The 23,611-nt window shown below is 39.6% G+C and overlaps 1 protein-coding gene across 3 annotated transcripts in view; it reads right to left on the reverse strand.

Annotated features, from left to right (window-relative positions):
• The window catches only part of EPHA4 (EPH receptor A4), a 149,805-nt gene that overhangs the window by 33,475 nt on the left and 92,719 nt on the right, over positions 1–23,611 (reverse strand). For 2 of the 3 annotated variants that reach the window (XM_008057702.2, XM_008057703.2), the window contains exons 6-7: positions 3,311–3,435; positions 981–1,140 (exon numbers count right to left, since the gene is read on the reverse strand). The exons of the other annotated variant lie outside the window; for it this stretch is intronic. In XM_008057702.2, the coding sequence (XP_008055893.1) occupies positions 981–1,140; positions 3,311–3,435 (285 nt within the window). The remainder of the gene's footprint in view (positions 1–980; positions 1,141–3,310; positions 3,436–23,611) is intronic. 3 annotated transcript variants of the gene reach the window in all.

The raw sequence follows: 23,611 nt of genomic DNA on the forward strand, positions 1-23,611 counted from the left end.
ATAATTGTACGACGAACTTCCAACAGAAAACTCATTAAATCCTATGCAAAACATAAGTCATTGCTTTTTCTTCTTTTCCTTTTTATCACCATCTTCGCTATTACATAACGATCAAACGTATTTCTCAGTGAGAAATGCACTTGAAAATTTCAGAAAGGATAGCAGATTTGAATGTACTGTCTTCCCCACAGCTGTCAAAAACCTACCTATTTTTGTTCAGCTCAAAAGTCACTTTATCCTTGTAGCCTTCCTGAATAATTTCAAAGGACGTAACCCCCCTCAGATTTACTTCTACTTTCACTTCTGCTTTTTTTCTCCATTCTTATTTTATTTAATAATTTGTGGACAAATGATTTTCTAGAACTGATGTCAGCAATTCTGTCTTTATCAAGTAGGCTCAATTGTGGTTTGTTAATTAAGGAGGTGGCAACATTGTATGCAAACTCTTTGTTCATGGGTAGGCCTCTCTGTAAGCATTTTTAATTTAATCAACCAATTGATCGACTCACAATGCTGAAAGATTTGTTATCTTTGTTCAAAGGGGCTTTAAAAAACTGATCTGACTTGATTTAAACAGATTCCTAGAAATAAGTAAGAAAAGAAAAATTGTTGGTCCCTTTTTAAAATCTTCTTAGGAAGAAAATTCCCTATCTTAATGTAGGATAGCTATGCAATACTCAGTCAGTTTAGTACTCCCATTTTTCATGGTTAATACAAGGTTCAAAACAAGAGAAAATAAGCAACAACTTTCATTCATATGAAAAGACAGCACAGATACCATAATGAAAAATGTTATTTAAATAGCACGAAGTTTTCTAAGTTACAAACCCTGGCTATCTTATTTCAAGCAACATTTATTGCTGAAAAATTTTTGCCTAACCAAAAATTATGTGCAGCTCCTTGGATTTCACCCTAATGGGATTCACCCGGTAGTATAAAAAGAGCCTCAGACAACTTGAGTCTGGGTGGTCCCTTGTTACCTGTGTTGGTTGTGACCTCCAAGGGCTCGCTGAAGTCTCCATAGCCAGCTGCTGTCCTGGCTCTCACGTGGAACACATAGGAAGTCAGAGGGTTCAGGCCTTTGATATCCGTGTTCCTGGCAGCTGTCCGAACTATACGATAACTTCGTTCATTCTGATCCTGTATTATGGGAAGATAAAATCAGGGAAAGCAGCAAAGTAAATCCTCTGCTTTCTCTAGGTGTAATATCAAAGAAGCCAAGCCAGTCTACTCAGACACTGAAAGAGAATGGAGCCTGATAAACTCTCTAAAGCTTATATTTCTTGAATGTTTTAAGTGTTACTGTTACTTCGTAGCTATTGAAAGAAATGCATTCTGTAGGTTGCCTATTTGCTCTGTTGATTATTTATTTTGCTGTGCAGAAGCTTGTTAGTTTAATTAAGTCCCACTTGTTTATTTTTGTTTTTGTTGCATTCGCTTTTGAGGTTTTAGCCATAAATTCTTTGCCTAGGCCAATGTCCAGAAGAGTTTTTCCTAGGTTTTCTTCTAGGAGTTTTATGGTCTCAAGTCTGACATTTAAGTCTTTAATTCATCTTGAGTTAATTTTTGTCTATGGGGAGAGGTAGGGAGCAAATTTCATTTTTCTGCATGTAGCTATCCAATGTTCCTAGCACCATTTGTTGAATAGAGTGTCCTTTCCCCAGTGTATGTTTTTGTCAGCTTTGTCAAATATCGGTTGTAAGCAGTTTGGTTTTTTCCTAGATTCTTTATTCTGTTCCATTGGTCCATATGTCTGCTCCGATACCAGTGACATATTGTATTGGTTACTATACACCATGGAATACTATTCAGCTGCCAAAAATAAAGAAATAATGTCCTCTGCGGCAACTTGGATGGAAAAGGAGAACATCACCCTAAGTGAACTAACTCAGGAACATAAAACCAAACACCACCGGCTTTCACTGATAAGTGGGAGATAAGCTAAGGCACTTCAAAGACAGAAGAGAATGATATAATGAACACTGGAGACTCAGAAGAAGGGCAAGGGGTGGACAGACAAAAAAATTACCTATCGGGTACAATTGTACACAGGTAGGAGTGGTGAGTACATTTAAAGTCCAAACCAAAAATTATTTGTACCCTTTAAAGCTGTTGAAATAGAAAAAAAAATAATAAGGCCAGGTGCGGTGGTTCAAGACTGTCATCCCAGCGCTTTGGAGAGTTGAGGAGAGAGGATTGCCCGAGCCCTGGGGCTTGAGACTAGCCTGGGCAACTTGGTAAGACCCCCGTCTCTACAATAAATCAAAAAATTAACTGGGCATGGTGGCATTCACCTGTAGTTCCAGCTACGTGGAAGGCTGAGGCAGAAGGATCACCTGAGCCCAGCAGGTTGAGGCTGTGGTGGCCATGAGCGTGCCACTGCAGCCACTGCACTCCAGCCTGGGCAACAGAGTGACACTCAAACTAAAAAAAAAAAAAAATTAAAAATTAAAAAAAGTAAGAAAAAAAAAGAAGAAATGCATAGTTTGAGTATAAGTACTGTCGACAGTGACTATATCCAGATCTTCACTCAGAATTTTTGTTTTGAGAGAACATTAAAAGATGGTTGGTGGCTTTTAAAGTTCCACATCCAGTAATTAAAAAAAAAAAACTGTAAGAAGATCCCTTTCTTTTTCTATTTTCATTCTAGAAAATATTTGAAAAATTCATAATCTGGTTTCAATTAAAAAATTCTGCCCCTGTTCTGCTTTTAACAAGGAAGCTAATAAGTGATTATCTTTAAAAAGAAAAAGAAGACAATTGTTCATTTTCTAGAAACCATAAATGCAAAAAGCTCTCTTCAGAATTCTATCCTTTAAGAGACAAGTTATTTGTAAAAATAATGTGCCTTTCTATAACTTTAAGAGACTGAAGAATGTAATTTTTCTTCCCTGACTTTCTATTAAAAGTCATCAAAACCCACATCTTTATTCTGAATAGCAGTGATCTGCTTAAACAGATCATTATTTCAACTGTTATGAGTCACTCTCCCGGATAGAAGGTTCATAGATTAGAACTTCTTAGCTATCTTGATTTCTATTACTAGAAATAAAAAATAGTTATATTAGAACATATTCTAATATGTATTATTTTTATTTTTTCAGTATAACTAAATAAATATTAGATTTCATAATCAGATTTGATTGGAATGCAAAATGCATTTGGTTTTGGAATTCACTGGTATTCCACAAGTTATACTGTCCATCCAACACTTAAACAAGGGAAGGAGAGAGAACAGAAGGGAGTAAAGGAAGGGAAGGAGGAAGAAGAAAGAAAAAAAAGAAAGGAAACTTGTCCGTTCAAGTAATACCTTCTCATAATACTTGACTTCATACTCCAAGATTACTCCATTGGGCCGATCTGGTTCCAACCAAGCCAGCGCCACACTGTATCTCGTGACTTCTTTAGCTTGGACCAAAGCAATGGATGACGGTGCTATCAGAAAAATGAAAGACAAAAGACATTTTCTTTTAGAAACAAAAAATATTTCTGGTGATACCAGTCAATAATTTCATTTTACTTAAGAAAAATGTGAAAGATGGCCTCATTTTTCTCTTGACTGTTTCATTCTTCTGCAGCACAAAAGTTTATCTTTTTAAAAATTCTCTCTAGTATTTTTTTGTTTGTGGTTTGCCTTAAAAAGATTGTCTCTGAAGTAAAAGTTTGGGGATCCACAGGCCTATAGTATCACATCCACAGCACCCAGACTCATTTCTCGTAAAGACTGTAGGTATAGAAAGGCCTGTACTGATTCTGAGCTTTTGCAAGCCACAACAGCCTCTGGGAGATCTCATTGCAAGCTCAGTAAAGCTGCATCTCATCCTGCCTTCAAGTGTGATGAGTGTCATCTTCCCGGTCTCTAATTTTATACAAGCGAGAGAATGTGCAAGTCTTCTATGGGTACTGCAGGAAATCCTGGAAGGCAAACAATTTACATACTTTCCAATATAAAGAAAAGTACTGCTTAAATACTGTAAGAGTTTTCAGTTTGAACGCAACCATGCGAATAATGAAGAACACAAATAAAGCATGACGGTCTCTTTGGACACATGACATTTTGCAACTATTTTACAAGAGTTGGCATGTTGTTTTTGCCTGCTTTCCACTGAGAAAGACACAAAAGCAGTTCTCTACTGAGTGTGTTATGGGGGTAGGGAGAAGGGACACACTTGAGATTTATAAACCCAGACTGCCTAAAGCTTGCTTCTCCACTGTGGTGGTCACATCTCCACAGCCAGCTGTTATCAAGCTCTGCTGTGACTGACAATGGCTGGTACAAATGTGTGATCTCCAGGGAGAAGAGGTAGCATTCATGAAACCATTAATCTTATCTAACAAAGCTGGCCTGTGGAACCAGAGATTAGAAGGCTTCCTAAATACAATGTATATTCTTCCCCCCCCCCCAAACTGTGGAAATATGTGAAAACAAACGTCAAGAAATGGCCACTGAGGAACAAATTAGTGTTGGGTCATCCTCCTGCCCTTCTCCAATACACACATGACTGTCAACCCCTAACTCAGAGGACAAAAAGAGAAAAAGTAAAATAAATTGTCACTGAAAAGGGAATGGGAAAAGCTTCAAACCGGCTTGACCACATCTGATGGGTATACTGACGGCAGGGAAACCAACCAGACACACCACTGTGACAAAGGGGAGTCTTCCAGTTGAATCCAATCCAACAGGGACTGTCTAGTGGAAGTGGCAATTCGACAGCCTGGCATCTCTGTTAGAGATGCTTCGAGATGGTAACACACGCACACCCCTTCCCATTTTTCTATCTTTCTCTCTTTCTCTCTCAACCCCAAAGCCATTCCAGATTGAATCACAGGCATAAACACAAGGGAAAGAGACAGTGGATACACATGTCTTCCATCAAAGGCAATCCCAAAGTTAGTAATACCAAACTGAATGAACAAAGCTCCGTGCAGCAGACATATGGAAGCCACTGAACATCTGAGGAAAATGAAAAACGGAAATGTGCTCATTACTTTCATTAAGGTTCCCTTTCCCCAGCGCGTGCGCGCGCGCACACACACACACACACACACACACACACACACACACACACACACCATTTTCTCTCTCTCCATTTTCTTTACTGATTGACACAGAGCCATTGTCCAGCAAAATGCAATGAGTGACTTTTTAAAATATAGAGGTAGGAAGGAGGCTAAGAAAACTGCCTGGCTGTGAAAAGTCATCTCACTCCAGGTAATAAATATATTGCCTAACAGAGTACTTTAGCATACACTCCATAAAAAGGGGCTCTTTAAATTCTGATGTTCAGGATTCGGAAGTGAAACAGAAAAGCAAGGTCATTAGAAAGAAAACAAGAAGGAGAAAAATCATAAAATTATAAAATGAAGCTTCTGTCTGAAATAGTCTGGGTCAGGTCCTGATAATCGATAGAATCCTCAGGAAAGAATTGCCTGCCTGCCCTCGGAGTGCACTGATGAGCTAAGGCGGCTTCTCTCTGGTTGGGTTATCACTAAACTGCTGCATGTGGGAAATGAATCTGATTTCTATTTTAGAGGTTTGAGCAGCAGCGTTTTTGTGGCCATTCAAAGGGAATATGAGCTCAACGAAGGTGCTCAAAAAACCTCAAGCAGAGAGTTAGCAACAAGATCATGTTAACTAATAGAATATTTCGAATGCAGCCCTACTTGGAAAACTTACATGTACAAATGTGAAAATAAGCCAACAGAGTGTACCTTGACTCAGCTGTCATAAAAGGGAGAAAAATGAGAAATTAAAAGAGAAATGCAAGCTAGAGGCTAGAAGAACTGAAGGTAAATAGGCTGCTAGGCCGGGGACCATCAGAAAACTGCTGAGTTCACACTGTCTCCGTACCTACTATAGAAATAAATGCAACCAACGAATAGTAGACTACATAGATCTAATTGACAAAAATTATTAGGTTGTGTGGGTGTAAAAATCTCAACTGTTCACTGAGCAGATTTCTTCAGAAGAGCATGTTATTGGGACACAGTGTCTAAAGCAACTCATGACCAAGTGAGGTTGGGACTTGTACCCAAAACATGCAGCTGCACTGTTATATAATATGGCAGTCGTTCCCCACCCCTGGAGAGGAGCTTCTTACCTTTTCCAGTAAGAAGATTATCCATTAGAGAAAAGCTGGGTTTTGCCATCTTGCCACTTTGGAATGGAGGCAACTTGGATGTTCTCCACATCATAAACCACATACGGGCTCTTTCCTCACCTTTTTTACCCATTTTCAATACCACTTCCAGCCCAACATCTGGAAGCCATCACCCTACCGTGCATGCTGCCTGTTCCTCATTTCACTAGATGAGGCATTTGCCAATGGCATTTCCCAATCTTCCCTATGCCAGAGGTTCCCAACCATCAGACTTCTCGTATCATATGTTTGCTGCTACGTCCTTCTGCAGCTTGGAAGGTGATTTAAGCAGTATTTTTCTTTAATAAACACAGCATTTTGAACTTCAGCAGTTCTATTTTAAAAGAAACTTCCCATGTATTGGTTTCAATGAAACCCTGTTATCACTCACAACTAATGGCAAGCAACCATAAAAATGAATGTAATACATAAATGAAGCAATGCTGTCAATGATTGCTGGACACTCTTTTTTTTTTTTTGAGTTGGAGTCTCACTCTGTTGCCCAGACTAGAATGCAGTGGCACACTCACGGCCAACCCAGCGTCAACCGGCTGGGCTCCAGCGATCCATCTGCTTCAGCCATCCAAGTAGCCAGAACTACAGGCACGTGCTACCATGCCCGTCTAATTTTTTTTTTTTAAAGGGCTCACCAAATTGCCGGGCTGGGCTCGAATCCGTGGGCTCGGGCAACCCACTTGCCTCAGCCTCCCAAAGTGCTGGGATTACAGGCTAAGCCACCGAACCTGGCCTGCTGGACACTCTTACCTCTCCAAGATATAGAGATTGGCCAGTGTTAAAAAAGCACAGGCGATCCAGGCACTGACTTGAGATTCTGACCTCAGAGTACTCAGAATTACTGAGAGAGAACTGAAAAGGAACTAACTTGCACACAGAATGGTTCAGTATTATACAATATCTCATTTGTAGCTTCCCTAAAACTATCTCTGATGCCATCCTGGTATTTCTCTACACTTTGGTAAACAAGATCCAACCCCACCCGTTTAAAAATGTCTTGGATCCTGAATAAAAACCCCCAAGGGCTCTACCCATTGCTAACCAATTAGGAGAGGAGATGATAGAATAATAAAATAACAGAATGAACACTCCCCCTAAATACACGGTTCAACAGGAGAGTTGACCAATCAATGTCTTTGTTCAAAAGAGGGCTTCCTTGCCGGGCTCGGTGGCTCAGCCTGTCATCCTGCGCCTTTGGGAGGCTGAGGTGAGTGGATTGCCTGAGCCCGTGGGTTCGAGACCCGCCTGGGCAGCGAGACCTCATCTCTACAATAAATAAAAAAACCAGCTGGGCGTGGTAGCGCGCGCCTGTAATTCCGGCTACTTGGAAGGCTGAGGCGGAAGGATCGCCGGAGCCCAGCGGGTCGAGGCTGCGGTGGCCGGGAGCGGCCACTGCACTCCAGTCTGGGCGACAGAGTGAGACTCCAACTCAAAAAAAAAAAAAAGAGGGCTTCCAATCATAGTTGAAATTTTGCTCAAAAAAAAGAGAATTTTCAGTTGCCACTCAGCTCTTTGATTTACATTCTTACTCTTTGTAGAGACAAGGTTATTCCTCAATACTGACTCAATCACTACACACACACTTATGAGTACCAATGGAACAAGGCCAAGATGGGGAATGGGTTAACAAGGCTGAATAGAATACGAGGGAGGACTCCCCCTCAAAAAATGAAATCATTTTTTGGAGGGCTGGCCCCTTGTAATACAGGCTCCTCCCTCTAGGTATGTGTTCTAGGAACCCATTGGCATCACTGTGCCAGCTAGTATTGTTGTGAGAGGCTGCGTTAGGCCTCAGTGCATTTTTTTTTTTGGAGATTCTTTTAGCACATTTGCCCATTTCATGATGGGTAATTTACAAGTGCACCTGCCCACACCATGCTGAGTGCTTAGCTGTTTTTGACCAAAAACAACATGACCTTCCATGCCCCTACCTTTCCTATTCACCGAATCTTGCCCTGAGAGGCCTTTTTGTTTCCACCGATGAAAATTCCCTTTATTTTTGGGTCCCCTTTTGCACAGTCCTTGGTATCAGATTAAGTACCATTAAAGTATGCTTTAGCCTCTTCTTAACTTAAAAAAAAAAGGTGGAGAATTTTTATAATAGTCTTACAGAGAAAACACAGTCTAATGTCAACTCAAAGGACTCATTTTTCTAAATTCAAAAGGAGATAGTTCCTGCCAATCCTCTTCTTATTCAAGCTCTCTTATGATGTTGGAAGAAAGACGAGGAGGTCACTTTCTCATCATATTGCATTTGTAGACAAGCAGTATACCTGCTGAAGCATCAGAGGCGAGCCAGGAAGAAGCTGGGAACTCATGTACATATCCTTATAAAAGAAAGAGGTGTATAATAAACTGAAAAATATTCCTATTTACTCATGGACTTCATAAAATAGATGCTTGTTTTAAGAACAATGTTGTGCTCTTAGACAAAATCAGGCGTTCTTTAATGACTAGAATTCAGACATAACACATAGCAACAAGATCTGGTCATGCATGCTGATAGTAGTATAGTTAGAGAAAGATGGTGGATATAAAAACCACAAAGGCAAGCACTACTAAAGGGTAGCTTTTAAAGGAAGATGCATGATTTAATTTGATTAGTCCTTAATGCTTCAAACTTTTGAAGCCTAATTTCCAGTGACCTATAGATGTCAATTTTCCTATTCTGAGATGCCTGTATCTGAGATCATCTTTTCCTATTACTCCCAAGAGGAATAATTTTTAAGTACAGTAGTTTTTAATCCAAAGTATAACATGTCCTTCATTTCTTCTTCTTTGTGTGTGTGTGTTGGAGTCTCACTCTGTCACCCAGGCTGGAGTGCAGTAGCACACTCATGGCTACTGCAGCCTTGACACAATAGGCTCAGGCGATCCTTTCGCTTCAGCCTTCCCAGTAGCTAGAACTACAGGTGTGCCCTATCACACCTGGCTTATTTATTTATTGATTGTAGAGATAAAGTCTCACCAAGTTGTTCAGGCTGATCTCGAACCCCTGGACTCAGGCAATCAACACTCTCACCTCGGCCACCCAAAGTGCTGGGATTACAGGCTTGAGTCACCGTGCCCTTCTTCTTCTCTTTTTTTAAAATTTACAAATCATGCTGACACAGTAATAAATTTGTCAAATGAATAGAAGCGAACCAAGTAAAAAGTTTTTAAAATATTAAGTACCAGAAGTAAACCATCCTTAAAACAACTTTCCATCTGTACCTGTTTCAGATGACCTTTAGTGGGGTTGGTTTTGCTATTTAGGTTAACTCAGATATTGACAATTTAGAGGTGAAGCAAATGCCAATTCTAATTATAAGGGAGTCTCTGTTTCTAAGGTGTATATGATACTTCTGAACATTTTTCAAACACACAGGTTGTAAAATGTCATTCAAATGTAAGCTAACACTAAAACTAGGCTTTGCTGCACCTGTTCCAGACAGCATTCTGAGGTTCTACTCTTCAAGTTGATGAAGATATTGACAATTCACACTCAGTGTTTCTCCTCTGTATCTGTAGGGCATAGGCAAATAGTTTTCCTGACCTTTTAAACTACCACAGTACAGCAGTGGTGTGGAAATTCCCAGGTCTTAATCCTAAATCTAGAAAGGATCTTAAGTAACATCTTTGTTTTATAAGAAGAAGTATCCTTCAAAAATTCACTAGCATAGCAGAAGCCATTAGTTGCCACAAATGCAACAGCCACCAAAAGGACATGTTGTTGAAACGGGAGGGTAATAGGGAGCCCTCTGCAGTCAGAATAGGGGCAGCGAGATTAAGCATTTGGAACAGACTCTGTCTTTCCACATACACAATGGAAATAAGTGAATTTGTAGTAATATATCATTTTTTTTTTCACGATGGAGCAAAAACCAAGAGGATAAAAGGAAAAAAAAATCTCACCAAAGCTTGACAGTTGAATGATCTGAGCATTCTACTAGAAAGCTAAGATAGATTTCACCCCCAAATAATTTTGTATTCAAAGTTCCACATATGCCTGAGAAACTGAGAATGCTTTCTAAACAGAATCCCCATTTGCTATGTACCTGTGGTTACATTTGGTTTGAGAGCAGACCACAATGCATTCAGAAGGCACATGTGGGTTTTATCTCTGTGTGTGTTTTTGATAAACAGAAACGGCCTAGATTAAGGGGCTCCATCACAACTCTGTAACAGTGGTGCATTTCACAAGGAAAAATTACAGGAGATGCTTTGATGTCAAACAGAGGTGGCTCCCTTTAAGAAAATGGTAAATTTAACTTTCTTTGGTTCAAAGCTCAGCAGTTTTCCTTGCTCCCCACTGATGCGAATGCTGCAATTTTCTTTTATTCACTTCCTCAATGACTTGCCATTAAACACCTACAAGTCATTTTACTGCAGCAGTTTGGTACTTGTGACACCCAAATGGGATGGAGAAGAGAAAAAGAGATACAGAAAGAAGGGAAGGACTCGCTTGCTTCCTGGACTAGAAAAGAGTTTTCTTGAGTTCAGCATCGCAAGTAATGAATTAAAAACAGTTTGAAGGAACTTGAAGGGAAAAAGAAAAATAGCTGAAACAGACTGACTGTATTTCATTACTGGTTCAAATTAGGGGGACGTGGGGGGTGGGCCAGGAAAGAAACAGATGCAGTGAAAGGTCTCCAGCCTGTGGGCAAGGAAGAGTGAAAACAGCCCTTTCTGGAAATCAGGAAACCTGAACCCATGGATGTCAGTGGTATACAATTGTCCATGTTTAGAGGAAAGATGACTTCTCAACCACAGCAGGGGTATCTTTCCCCTTCCCAGGATCTGGATTTAAATAGATGATGTTTACTCAGGGGGTCTTTCACTGATAGAAAAATAAATCCACAGTTTATACATATCTCTGCTTAATGCAAATAGCATATTTAAATTTAATTACTTGGAGCTTAAGGTGGTTTTTGTTCTCTATTTCTTTCTCAATTCAACACCTCAGTTCTGATTTGCTCTTTATCAAAGGTTTGTGCATTTTAAAATGCTGTCAAGCATCAAAATTAAACGCTTCAGAGCACTAATGATATCCTTGTGATTAAGGGTTTTGCATCTCAGCGATGCTAAGAACGCTGGTGCTAATATTAATTGCTTTATTTCACATTACACCAAATGGAGAGAAGGAGAAGCTTAGCAACGTCTACAGCACCAAACATCACTGGGCAATTTTTATATGCTGCTTTTCTTACTAATATTATTACAGTTTTTTATAGTACTCAACAGTTTACAAGATGCTTTCACATATACGTAATCTCGTTTACAGCAAATTCAATCAGCTGGGTTAACCCCTCTGCTATGTTTTCAGTAAAAAACTCAATCCCCAGCCACCCTCCCTGGATACATCCTCAATCAGCTGGGTTAACCCCTCTGCTATGTTTTCAGTAAAAAACTCAATCCCCAGCCACCCTCCCTGGATACATCCCGGACATAAAGACTCAGCTTGACACCTCACAGCTTTTAGTTGATACATCAGTAATACATTTTCTCATACTTAAGAAGTGAAATTGTTTTTAAAACAAATAAGCAAAAGGTATAGGGGAAAAAAATCGATTATTTCTAAGTTGATACAAAATATTTTTTGATTTGACAAAAAACATAGAACCAAATTCTCAAACAAAATCCTGAGAAGACTGAATTAAACTAAGTTGATTTATATTTAAGTATTCATATTTGTTAAGCTTATACTTAAAATGTATAAGGGGTGCAATTTTTTCCATAAAGTGATTTCCAAGGTCAGTACAGAGTCTATTTTAAACAAACACTATAAAATAAAGCAGTGCACAGCAACACTTGCTGAAGGATACAATTGACCCAGGCTATCAGTGATTTTTAAGACTCTGATTTGCCGGGCGTGATGGCTCATGCCTGTGGTTCCAGCTACTTGGAAGGCTGAGGCAAGATCACCTGAGACCAGCAAGTCAAGGCTGTGGTGACTATGAGTGTGCCACTGCTCTCCAGCCTGGGCAACAAAGGGAGACTACAACACACACACACACACACACACACACACACACACACAAAGACTCTTATTTTGGAACACTAAAAATTTTCTAACTACATGATTCAAGAATAAGACTTTGCAAAGTCTCTGACCCAGAGTTTTTATTTGGGGTTTAACATGAGATGAAAGTTTTATTAGACTTTTTTTCCCTAGAGAGATGGGAAGGCATGTCATTTTTTCCTCAAAAGGATGGGCAACAGATTATTTTTGACAAATTATTTACAAAGAGCTATTGATAAAATTTTAAGTAATGGAATGTGATGCTTTCCTTAGCCTTCATGTGAAGTGTTTGCCTAGGGAAGTTGAAGGTGTTGGGATCCAACATGCGTGCTCCCTTCTCCTAAATCGTTATTTCTGGGATGGAGCAGTCTGGTCGAGAACTACTTTCTTAGATGTCTTTGCACCTAGGGTGGTTCAGATGACTGGATTTTGAGCAATGGAATGTGGACCTGACCTATCAATAGCTCCCTGTGACTCTCCATCCTTTGGAACTCACAGTCTGTCAGCAGGAGGTTGATGCCCAGGCCCATCTTGGAAGTCCCCCTCATCCTCCCCTTATCACCACCAACTGGACATGACTTGAGCAAGAAATAATTTTCTATTGTGATAACCCACTGGCTGACATTTGGGGCTACAGCAGGTACCCATTGTCATGGAGCCATTTAGCGAAAAAGAGGCATTTTCATATATTGAATTCAAACCAAGTGCATTAGTATTGTAGCCCACAGAAGATTGGTCTGTGACCTAAAGCAGCCGAATGGCCTTCAAGTTCCCTCCTGGGAATTCTAGCTCCTGGCCATGCATGATGAGCAGATAGTCACTCATTTGTGAGAAACTGGAGCGTGCCCTGAGGTCAGCGAAGCCAGTGACAGAGGCTGTGCAGCTTCTCAGGGACACGATCACGGCCACCAGTCTTCCAGCAGCGAATGAGTTCAGCAGAATCACAGAATACGAAGCCAAACGATTCAGCTGAGCTTGTGTTCATGCTAAATGGGAAAAGACAGTGGGGTTCTCAAAATGGCTTGGTTGAGTTTTCTTGTTAGCGAAGAGTTAGTTTAGTTTTCGTGGCACAATTAACTTCGGCTTATACAGCTGAAGACTTAGGCCATGTGAGTGGCCGCTACGCGGGGAATGGGAAAATGAGCAAAGCAGATGTTATGGGTTTCCTTTGCAAGGCATTTGCACACACACGCTTAACATCATTTAATCCTCACAGCTCTTTGATGTAGTTATAATTATCACCCTTACGTTTCAGATTTGGAAACTTGGGCACAGAGAAATTAACTAATTTAATTAAATAAATAACCAAGGCTATAAAATGAGATTTAAAGCCCAAGTCTGCCTGACTCGGGTATGTGATCCTTCCTCCATGCCACACGTCTGCAATAACACACACACTGAACTAGCATTTATTAAGTATGATGTGCTGAGCATTGTTCTAAACCTCTCGGATAAACTAACATAAACCTCAAAAACATCCCTACGAGACAGACATTAGTATCCCCATTCTATAGATGAGGAAAATAAAATACAGAGAGTTTGAATAACTTGTTGCAAGTAATAGCTCATACGTGGTGAAATCAAAAGTCTGGTCCTAGAGCTCATCTGCTCAACCACCCGTCTGTAGGAAGTGACTAGTCTCTCTCTCCCTCCTTTCCCTGTAAGAAATTGGAGACTTGAAGGTTAAGTGACTTCTTTCCCACAGCAGCAGCAGCAGCAGCAGCAACAGCAGAATAAATCTTTCTGAGGCTTCTATGTGTTAGGTACAGGGTTACTCTGTGTACGTGGTTGACTGCCAGAAACCCTGAGGTAAGTTAAATGTGATCCCTGCTCACAAACAATCCTTAAAGCTTTTGGTGATGAATCAACTCACATTAGAACTAACCCGGCCAGGCTCGGTGGCTCAGCCTGTAATCCCAGCACTTTGGGAGGCCAAGGTGAGTGGACTGCCTGAGCCCGTGGGTTCGAGACCGGCCTGGGCAGCTTGGCGAGACCTCATCTCTACAATAAATAAAAAATGAGCTGGGCGTGGTAGCACGTATCTGTAGTTCCAGCTACTTGGAAGGCTGAGGTGGAAGGATCTCTGGAGCCCAGTGGGTCGAGGCTGCAGTGGCCGGGAGCGGCCACTGTACTCCAGTCTGGGCAAAAGAGTGAGACTCCGACTCAAAAAAAAAAAAAAAAAAGAACTAACCCAAAGAGCTGAGACAAGAATAAAATCAAAATAATTCAATTATAAAATAAAAAATAGTATTTGGAGTCAGAGAAGAATTATAAAGGTGCAAGACAAGTTCTGGAAGCCTGGCAATGTTCTAGTGTTCTGTTCCTTGGCTTAGATGATGGTTACATCGGTGTTTCCTTTCCAATAATTCAGTGACTATACAAATGAGTCTTGCATAGTTTTCTAGATGTGAATATATTTCACAATAAAAAGGTTTATAACACTATAACAAATGTTAGGATTGTTAAAAGTGAAGCATTATTATGCAGCCACAAAGAAGGACAAAATCACGGACTTCTCAGCAAATTGAATGGAATTGGAGACATTCTTAGTGATCTATTACAGAAACAAAAAGTCAATCATCACATGTTTCACTTATAAGTGGGACTGAACATTAATCACAAGGGAGAGATCGGCAGTCGTGGGACACTGTCAGGGGAGAGAAAAAGGTGGGGTGGGGGTGTAACAACACAAAGGGTACCTGATCCTAAACCATGGAAAGTAAGGACCCGTTGGAGGTGCAAGCTTCACCCGTACATACGTTACTTATGTATCTAATCCTAACTTGCACCCCACATCTTTATAATAGAATAAAAATTTTAAAAAGTGAAGTATTACAATTATTATTAGAAAGACCCATACACAATCTTTAGTAAACCCCCAGGGTAAAGATCTAAAAGTGTCATGAAAGATCTAAGTTTTTTTGCAAATTAGAGCGTTTGCCACTGATCAATTAGAGCTTTTGCAACTGATCAACTGAACCACACATCCATCCTTGTGCTTTGTAGTAAAGAAAATGTTAAGATAGCTCATATCTTGAATTAGGATTACTACAGGTATAGCAATAGGATTAGTTATGGGTGACAGCTCCACTCGAAACCGAAGCCCACGTCCACCAGAATTACCAGGCAATTACTTCAGGGGCACCCGAGTGTCTCTGCTGCAGTTCAAGTGTGTCCTATGTTTTGTCTAGGAGCTGCTTGTTTTACTTTCTACTTGCTTACTAAGAAATTTGTTGGCAGGTTCTGACAAGGATAGCTTAACTCTTGCCAACAGAAACATGGCAGGATTCAGTGTGTGTATTTCCTGTTAAGTAAGAATGCCAGTTTGAGGCAAACAGGAAAATAAGTCTTTCTACTGGAAGGCAATTTATACAAATTTGCCTGAGCACGACAATTGTTTTAAGATAAGAAAACGGGGTGAAGCCAGCAACAACTATATATATATATTTTTTTTTCCTCTGAATGCTTCTAGTAAGATAAATCTTCTTGTTGGTCCTAAATGTGTTGAAAAAGTATCTAGTGTTGCGACTTTTAGTTGAAATTATTTTATGTATGTCTTTTAGAAAGTATGGAGAACTCTGACCAAAGTGAGGCCCTCCATCATCTACAACATCCTCCAAAATTAATTTGAAATATGAGAATAGTGAAGGAAAGGGTTCTCTTCTACTAAGCAGAAATACAACAAAGAGAAAGAAAAGGATTAGCTGCTGTGAATCAAGGCTTCTGTCCCTTTAACTGTCAACTCCTCTGGAGAGCTTCAAGTATTCCAAATCTGGAAGAAAAAATAAAGCTATGCTGTGGGTTTCAGGTTATCTTTGTTACTCAGACAGCTGCTAATCGCCCTGCTGTGTTCGGAACCACTGAGACAATGCTGTAACATTTAGCTTTCTGGCATCCAAAGCATCTAGATCAGTCCCCAATTAAACATGTATTAATCACAAAGACTCTAAAAGCCAGGATGATAGATGCTCCCAGTAAATCTTTGCTCTTGTCTTTTACTTTTCACTCTCAGATTTCTACACTCACAGGCAGAAATACTTAAAAGCCTGCTCCAGAAACTGACCAATAAAAAGCCTTGTTCATTACTTTATATCAGATGCTTGATGATTTCCTACCTTCTGAAAAGCCTTTCAGAAGGAGGTAAGGCATTGATCATTCTGCTAAAAGAGCTTGTCTACTTCAATAAATAGATCCACTGTGGCCGTTGTCATCTTGACTTTTTAAGTGTGATAACTAATTCAGGAGTGTTGCAGCTTTGCCACTTGCTATGGGGAAATCCAAATCATTTGTGAAGTTAAAAAGAAAAATGCCCGTAGATTTACCTAGGAAAATTCAGTGGGCAAAATATTGATAACACCAATCTTACTAACAATCTCCTCCAGCTCAGGCCGTACCATCTCAGGTCATGACTCTGAGGTGGTGAATGAATGGTGTCTTACTCTACAGTCAGATCCAACAGAAAAGAGTGTGTATTGGATGAATTCTCTTAATTCAATGCTTTGAAATGTATGTTGATAAAAAGGGTTTCGATGTTACTTTTTTATTGATCTCTTTTTCACAAGGACATCAAGATAACCAAATTAATTCAAAGAATAAATAAGTGTGAAAAATTAGTGACTTGATAGTTAACCTCTCAAAAAATAAAAAGTAATAATTTTTATAGGATGTATCTAATCCCTAAGATAGAAAATGAAAAGTACCAATACAAGAGGCTCACATGTCTTCAGAAAAAATGGCATTAGACATTCTGAGTTACTGTAAAAATCTTTTGAAATTAGATTCCTATTGTTTTTATTTTTCAAGCTAATGGAACCCATGACAGACAAGTACAATATTTGCAAGGTGCCAGGTTGGTGCCTGCTCCAGGAGCCAAATTCCTTGGCTTTCAATGGAGCCTGAATACATCATGAATGACTCCTTCCCCATCACTGTCTCAGTGATGGTCCACTGTCTTCCAGGTTGAAAGACTAGAAGTCAATTAATGTCACTTATAATATGAACACCTGTCAACTAAGACCTGGACTGAGACCAATTCCATTAACATAGTCAGTCTATGGCTGCCAGATGGCTGGGCCTTGGACCACTTATGATGTAGGACACATTCAAGAAGGTGACCTAAAGACAGAAAGGTCCAGAGTCCCATTAGTCATCTTCTGAGCTATCCAATTCTCCATCACAGATACAGTTGCAACGGGGAACCTATTTTTTCTAATGGCCATCTAAAAAGATCACATGAACTGCTCAAAAAAAGTCATGATGACCATAAATGGAAAATACGGCAGCATGATTATGGTTCACCATAACCTTGACCTTCTGGGCTCAGGTGATCCCTCTGCCTCAGCTGCCTGAGTAGCTGGGACTACAGGCATGTGCCATCACTTCCCGGCTAACTTTTTTTTTTTTTCTCTAGAGACAAGATCTTGTTATATTGTCCAGGCTGGTCTTACCCTCCTGGGCTCAAGCAATCCTTCTGCCTCAGCCTCCCAAAGTGCTAGGATTATAGGTGTGAGCCACCATGCCTGGCCTTCTGAAACTATTTTTTTTTTAGTAACTTATCTTTCTTTTTCTTATTGCATTTGAAACTCTTAGGCAGAAGAGAGGAAAAACAGATTTAAAATATTTTGGAAAGAACAAATTAGAGCATGAAATTATAGGCTACAGATTATTCCTGATAAGATCAGACAGACCGAGGAAACATGTTGGAAAAACATAGGTAGCAAATCAAAGTGTTCCATGCTACCTGGAATTTTCCCAAGCTCAAATCTTATTTGTTTTAAAGAACAATGAGTAAAGACTGAGAAGTTATGACCATGGATGACAAAGTAAGGGAGAGAGGAGAGGGGAGAAAGAGAAGGAGAGGGAGAGGGGAGAGAGGAGAGGGAAGAAAGAGAGGGAGAAGGAGAGGAAGGAAGGGACAGGGAGAAGGACAGAGACAGAGACACTGACAGAAGAGCCACTGACAGACTTCACCACTGGGGTGCAATTCAGAGACTCTTAATCTTATTGCCGATTTGGTTCCACTACATGGAAGTCTGAGAAAGTCTGAGAACACAGGAAATCAAAATATTCAGGACAATATGCATAAACAATAGAATGCTAAGAAGCTAGGTTTTAGTATCGCCTCAGAAAGCTTTCGTTTTTATGTGTAGCCAAATCTTTCCTGTGCAGTTTCTTGTTTGCTAAGTAAACGAGCACGAAGAAGTGACCAGTGAGTGGAGACAAAAACAATAGAGAACATTGGGTTGAATTATGATCAGTACATTTTGAAAACGCTTCATATACAAATGGTCACCGCAAGCTATGCTCTCAAAAAATATGGTTATGAAATAATACATTGCAGTCCTCATATTCGAGACTCTATGTTTCTGGTAATTTTCTTAAAACCTATGATATGGGTTAAAAACAGGAGAATCATTTATGAGAAAGAATTTTAAGCTTCAAAATTTGCGATCATAGAAATATTATTATTATTCATTTTTCTTTTGGGGTATCAGTCAAAAGCTGAATTGTGTGTGCCAGATAGTTTAAACTCCTACAGGCATCATAAGACCAAGGCGGAAACAACTGAGCTATTAAAATTATAATGTTATTAAGACCAATAGAGGTCTTCAACTGGATCTGTGCTTGAGAACTCAAAATGACTTTTGTAGTCTTAAGGAATAACAAAGAATGTGTTAGGAAGGCTATCATTGTTTTAGGACTTTATTTATTTTAACTAGGGGGTGGTTAACAGCACTTTACAGGGGCCTGTCATTAATGCAATTTGCTGAAGTGTGAAATTCAGTGTAACTGGCTCCACCCAGAAGTCAATTCCTAAATCCTGCAAGGACTTTATTAGAAGAGCATCCCACCTAGAAATAGCACCACAGCATGGGGTCTAGGAAAGACACTAAAGCAGGGCTTCAGCACACTATGAGCACTTTTATGGAAGCTATTGTGTGTGTTCTGAAATGCAAAGAAGAGGAAGAGGTGGAGGGAAAGAGAAAAAGCCACCCTCCAAAGAATGCGTACAGCTAAGATATGCCCTTGAAGAGTTAACAGTGAGATTTGCATCTACTTGATCACTCTCCACAAACAATATACTTTTACTATATGAAGATTCCCCTTTTGTTATTGGGGTCTCACTTTTTCATCCAGGCTGGAGGGCAGTGGCGTGATCATGGCTCACTGCAACCTCAACCTCCTGGGTTCAGGTGATCCTTCACCCTAGCTGGGACTACGGGCGTGTGCCACCACTCCTGGCTAATTTTTTTTTTTTAATTTTTCTGTAGAGACAGTGTCTTGCTGTATTGTCCAGGTTGGTCTCAAATTCCTGGGCTCAAACAATCCTCTCACCTCAGACTCTCAAAGTGCTGGAATTACAGATGTGAGCCATAGTATCTAGCCTATGTTATATGAATATTCCTTAACTATATTACCAGCCTCCTAGGCCCATACCTGAATTAGTTTACTCTTCTGTATTGGAGTGTACAAGGAGGCTATACCCACAATTTATGCTTTTTAAATTTCCTTTCCATCATTGATTATTACAAGAAGATACTTTCACAGGGTGGGATTCTGCTACAGTTGTTTTCCTTGCTTCCAGTAAAACAAAGCAAAAAGAACCCCTCATACACACTGTAATAATAAACTTATTCCTGTTTTAAATGAAGAGAAATGAGATGTTAGCTCCAAGAGTTCCCAAGAGTTCCCAAAATCTGTCTTCTAAAAAGTTTCCTAAAATCACGCTCTCCTGGGAACCCTGTAAGATTAAGATTAGATTCAGTGGGTCTGAACACAAGCAAAGACTCCATCAACAACTGTTTGGATCATCTGCAATTTTCAGATGAAAAAAAAGTCCTTGATTATCTTGGAGAGTATAGAGAATGCTTGATCAAGCTTTGCGCTCGTTGCATGTTCAAAATCCCTGTGTGCCCATCCACCTTAATACTTACTATGCTCAAAATACATACGCACTATGCTTAAAAAAAAAAAAAAAAAGGTTGATTCAGGAGGGAGATTTACAGCTTGCACTATGTTATCTAGACAAACACAAACTCTCCCGGGAGCCACTGGGAGCTGGCCCCCTTTCAGTGTTTGTTCTGATAGATGGATCTTACCCCAGCTTGCTACACACAGTGAACCTATTGGTGGCAGGTCACTATTTAGCACCCACTGAGATACTGAAGCTACAAAGTTTAAGTCTTGTTTGTATGCACTCATCACAGACAAAAGATTTCTAGATAAGATATTTTTAAAAACTTTATCCCCCAATATTCATCCAAAAAAAAAAAAAATGTTTAAGTGATGACCAAATTGGCTGAGAAATTTGTGTCCACAGACGGTCATTTAGAAGATGTGAAGTAAAAAGAGGTGAACCATTGTGCCTCTTTTTTTTTTTTATTTAATCTTACTTTAAAGATGTGGGGTACAGTTCAGCATTATATATACAAGTGGTCATCCTACTGGTAAAGTTTGGACCTCTCTTTGGTCCTCACTTTGCTAGGTTTGAGTTCAGGTACCCTTATTGATGCCATGTTCTCCCACGCCCACCCCGGCAGTATCCCGCTACTGCCAATCCCTCCTTTATAGCATTATGGCAAATGTTCAAGGTCCGCTTATGGCACTTCTTTGTTTCTGTGATAGATCACTGAGTATTACAGACTCAAAATCTATCCAAGTTACTGTAAAGTCCAGCTCCTCTTTTCTTCCCCCTCTCCTCCTAAGAGTGATAGCAAAATAGAACGAATATTTTAAGTATTTGTAATTTTACCCAAAAAGTTTTATAGATAGATTGTGTTTTAAAAAGTGGCCCTCATGCACTGCTATAATTTTAAAAACACACACAAAAGATGATTCAGAGGAGAACCACAATATAGTTCATCTAAGTCAGACTTCCAATTTATCAGAATAGTGAAAGAAGAAACAATATAAGAGTTATTGCTTTGCCAAGCGCAGTGGCTCACGCCTGCAATCTCAACACTTTGGGAGGCCAAGGTGAAGACTGTTTGAGCCCAGGAGCTTGAGATCAACATAGGCAACATAGTGAGACTTTGTCCCTACCAGAAAAAAAAAAAAATTAGCTGGGTGTGGTGGTGTGCACCTGTAGTTCCAGCTACTCCAGAAGCTGAGATAGGAGGATCACCCGAGCTCAGGAGGTGCAGACTGTGGTGAACCGTGATTATGTCCTTGTGCTTCAGCCTGGGCAACAGAGCAAGACTCCGACTCCAAAAAAAAAAAAAAAAAAAAGAATTTATCTGTGTCTATATCAGAGGCCATTTTGCTGACTATTCAACCAGATTTCCACAGCTCTAAGGGTATCAGCCTTCACCTGTGGAATCAAATCATTAGTGACATTTCCCTATGAAAGCCACAGTGTTCATTAGGCAAGTCTGGTACCACCTCTCATTTTATATTATTGCAGTTTTGGGGAAGCTTAGGGAACCTCTTTGATTCTCTACTTCTGGCATAAGCAAAGAAAGAGAAAGCATGTGTATAGATTAGGGGAAGGGAAACAGTAAGGAAAGGCTCATCAAATAAGAGAGATATCTTAATACTGATGAAGAGAGCTAAGGTTTGCTTATCTTGACAGATTAAAATGTAAACCCTAAAAACATCCTCACCAATCTTTACCTGAAGGCAACACACAAGATACACTCTATTGTATACCCACACCACAAAAAACGTCAGAGGAATGCTGAAACTCAGAGGAAGGCTCTGGATATCTGGGTGACATGGATAGGCATTTCAATTAGACCCTGCAGATTTAAGATTTCTTAATGCAAGATTAGTCCTGCAGCATGGCTTTAGGGTTTTCACAGTGTTTAAAAGAAAAAAACTATTTAAGACATCAGCAGGGGGTTAATGGAAGCTTTGATAAAGTTCCTCTGGATCTTTTCATCGATGTTCAATTGCAGACTGGCTTCTAGAGACCCGTCTGGCTCCTCTGTGGAGAAAGTAATTAATTTAGCCAGTTGGAGCAACAACTAGATAATTTAGAAGCCCATGGAAAACCCTTGCTAGCCCTGCATTGTTCATTTCTTGTTTCAGCCAGACACTTATTTTTTTAAATCTCTTGATGACTTCTCCAGAGGGTGTAAAATTTGGTGGTGGTGTTCGATGGAACAAGCACAACACTGAAAGATGAAAAACAAATCCGAATTAGACTGTCAAGAGAATGCTAGTAAATGGATTTCCCTTCCTACAAATGAACATGTGTGTATATTTATGTAGGAGCAAAAGGAAAAAGAGTCAGAAAAAATAGTGTTCTCAGTCCTGAGTATATAAATAAAGGTTTCATTTTCTTAGAGTGGAATAGTCACCTCTAAAAAAAAAAAAAGGCAACCTAACTTTTTCTTCTGTGCAATAATGACCACTAGACTCTATAGACATGTTATTTGTCTATCCTGCTCAGTCAACCTTGAAGTTGGATAATTTAGTAGGCTCTTTTGGAAGACTTTTTATTTTTTTTCTCCTCACCAGAACTGTGGCAACCACCTTGAATACAAATTCACCGGCGCTGGTGCCATACACACATGGCTGCAGCATTGTATATCTGCTGGTTTATTTTCTTTTTAAGTATGATCATGATTAGTGAGTATGCTTATTCATTATCATGATGGTAGTAGCAACAGTAATGATTGTTGAAATGAAATTCTTTTCAGTGTAAAGTTAGAATCAAGGGACTGTTCCTTCTTTAAAAAAAAATTGCCCCGTGTGTGTTGTTTAAATGTGCATTTCATAGGCATTATGAATTAAACCAAGAGCCCATGGCTAGACCAGAGCTGTTAATGAGAAAACCACAGCCTGCCTCCTCTGAAGTCCATTGTACGCTTAGTTGGTCCTATAATTACCCAGGCATAGAAAGAACTCTCCAACCAGCTACCGAACCAGCACCATGATCAAGATGTGCAAACAACTTTCCAGCAAAATCGCTCAGTGAAATTGCTTTGTAAAATCCCTGAGTGGAAGAATTTTAAACGGTGTCTTTCGAAAGTGTACTTCATTTTATAGATTTCACTAGTTCCATCATTTGTTTTGCCTTTATATTTCTTAGGGGTGAGGAAAAATAACATGATTTACTAGAGATCAAAGGCAAACAGGAAATCATCTCAGAGAGAGGATAATATAAAAGAGCAGAGCATATAATTATTTAAAAAGAAAATTGCTACTAGCATCTAGGACCCACACAATAGTATTAATAATACATACTTTAAAGAGACCAGAACATTGACTATAATAGTCCAGCATGGCCCACATAATCCATTTGAACTTGAATGTCAATGGAAAAAGATTTGTGGTTCATGAAAGCAAATTCATGATTAAAATTCTAATTATTTTAGTTATTTTTTTACATAGTCAAAACCTTTTTAAAAAAAAATACAGTGTCTTGCCAAATACAAAAATTTCTTTCAGGTCAGGCACTGCAGTTCACACCTATAATCCCGGTATTTTGGGAGGCCGAGGTGAGAAGATT

The sequence above is a fragment of the Carlito syrichta genome, unplaced genomic scaffold, assembly GCF_000164805.1.
Source record: "Carlito syrichta isolate Samal-C Ts95f unplaced genomic scaffold, Tarsius_syrichta-2.0.1 Scaffold303111, whole genome shotgun sequence".
NCBI lineage: Eukaryota > Metazoa > Chordata > Mammalia > Primates > Tarsiidae > Carlito > Carlito syrichta.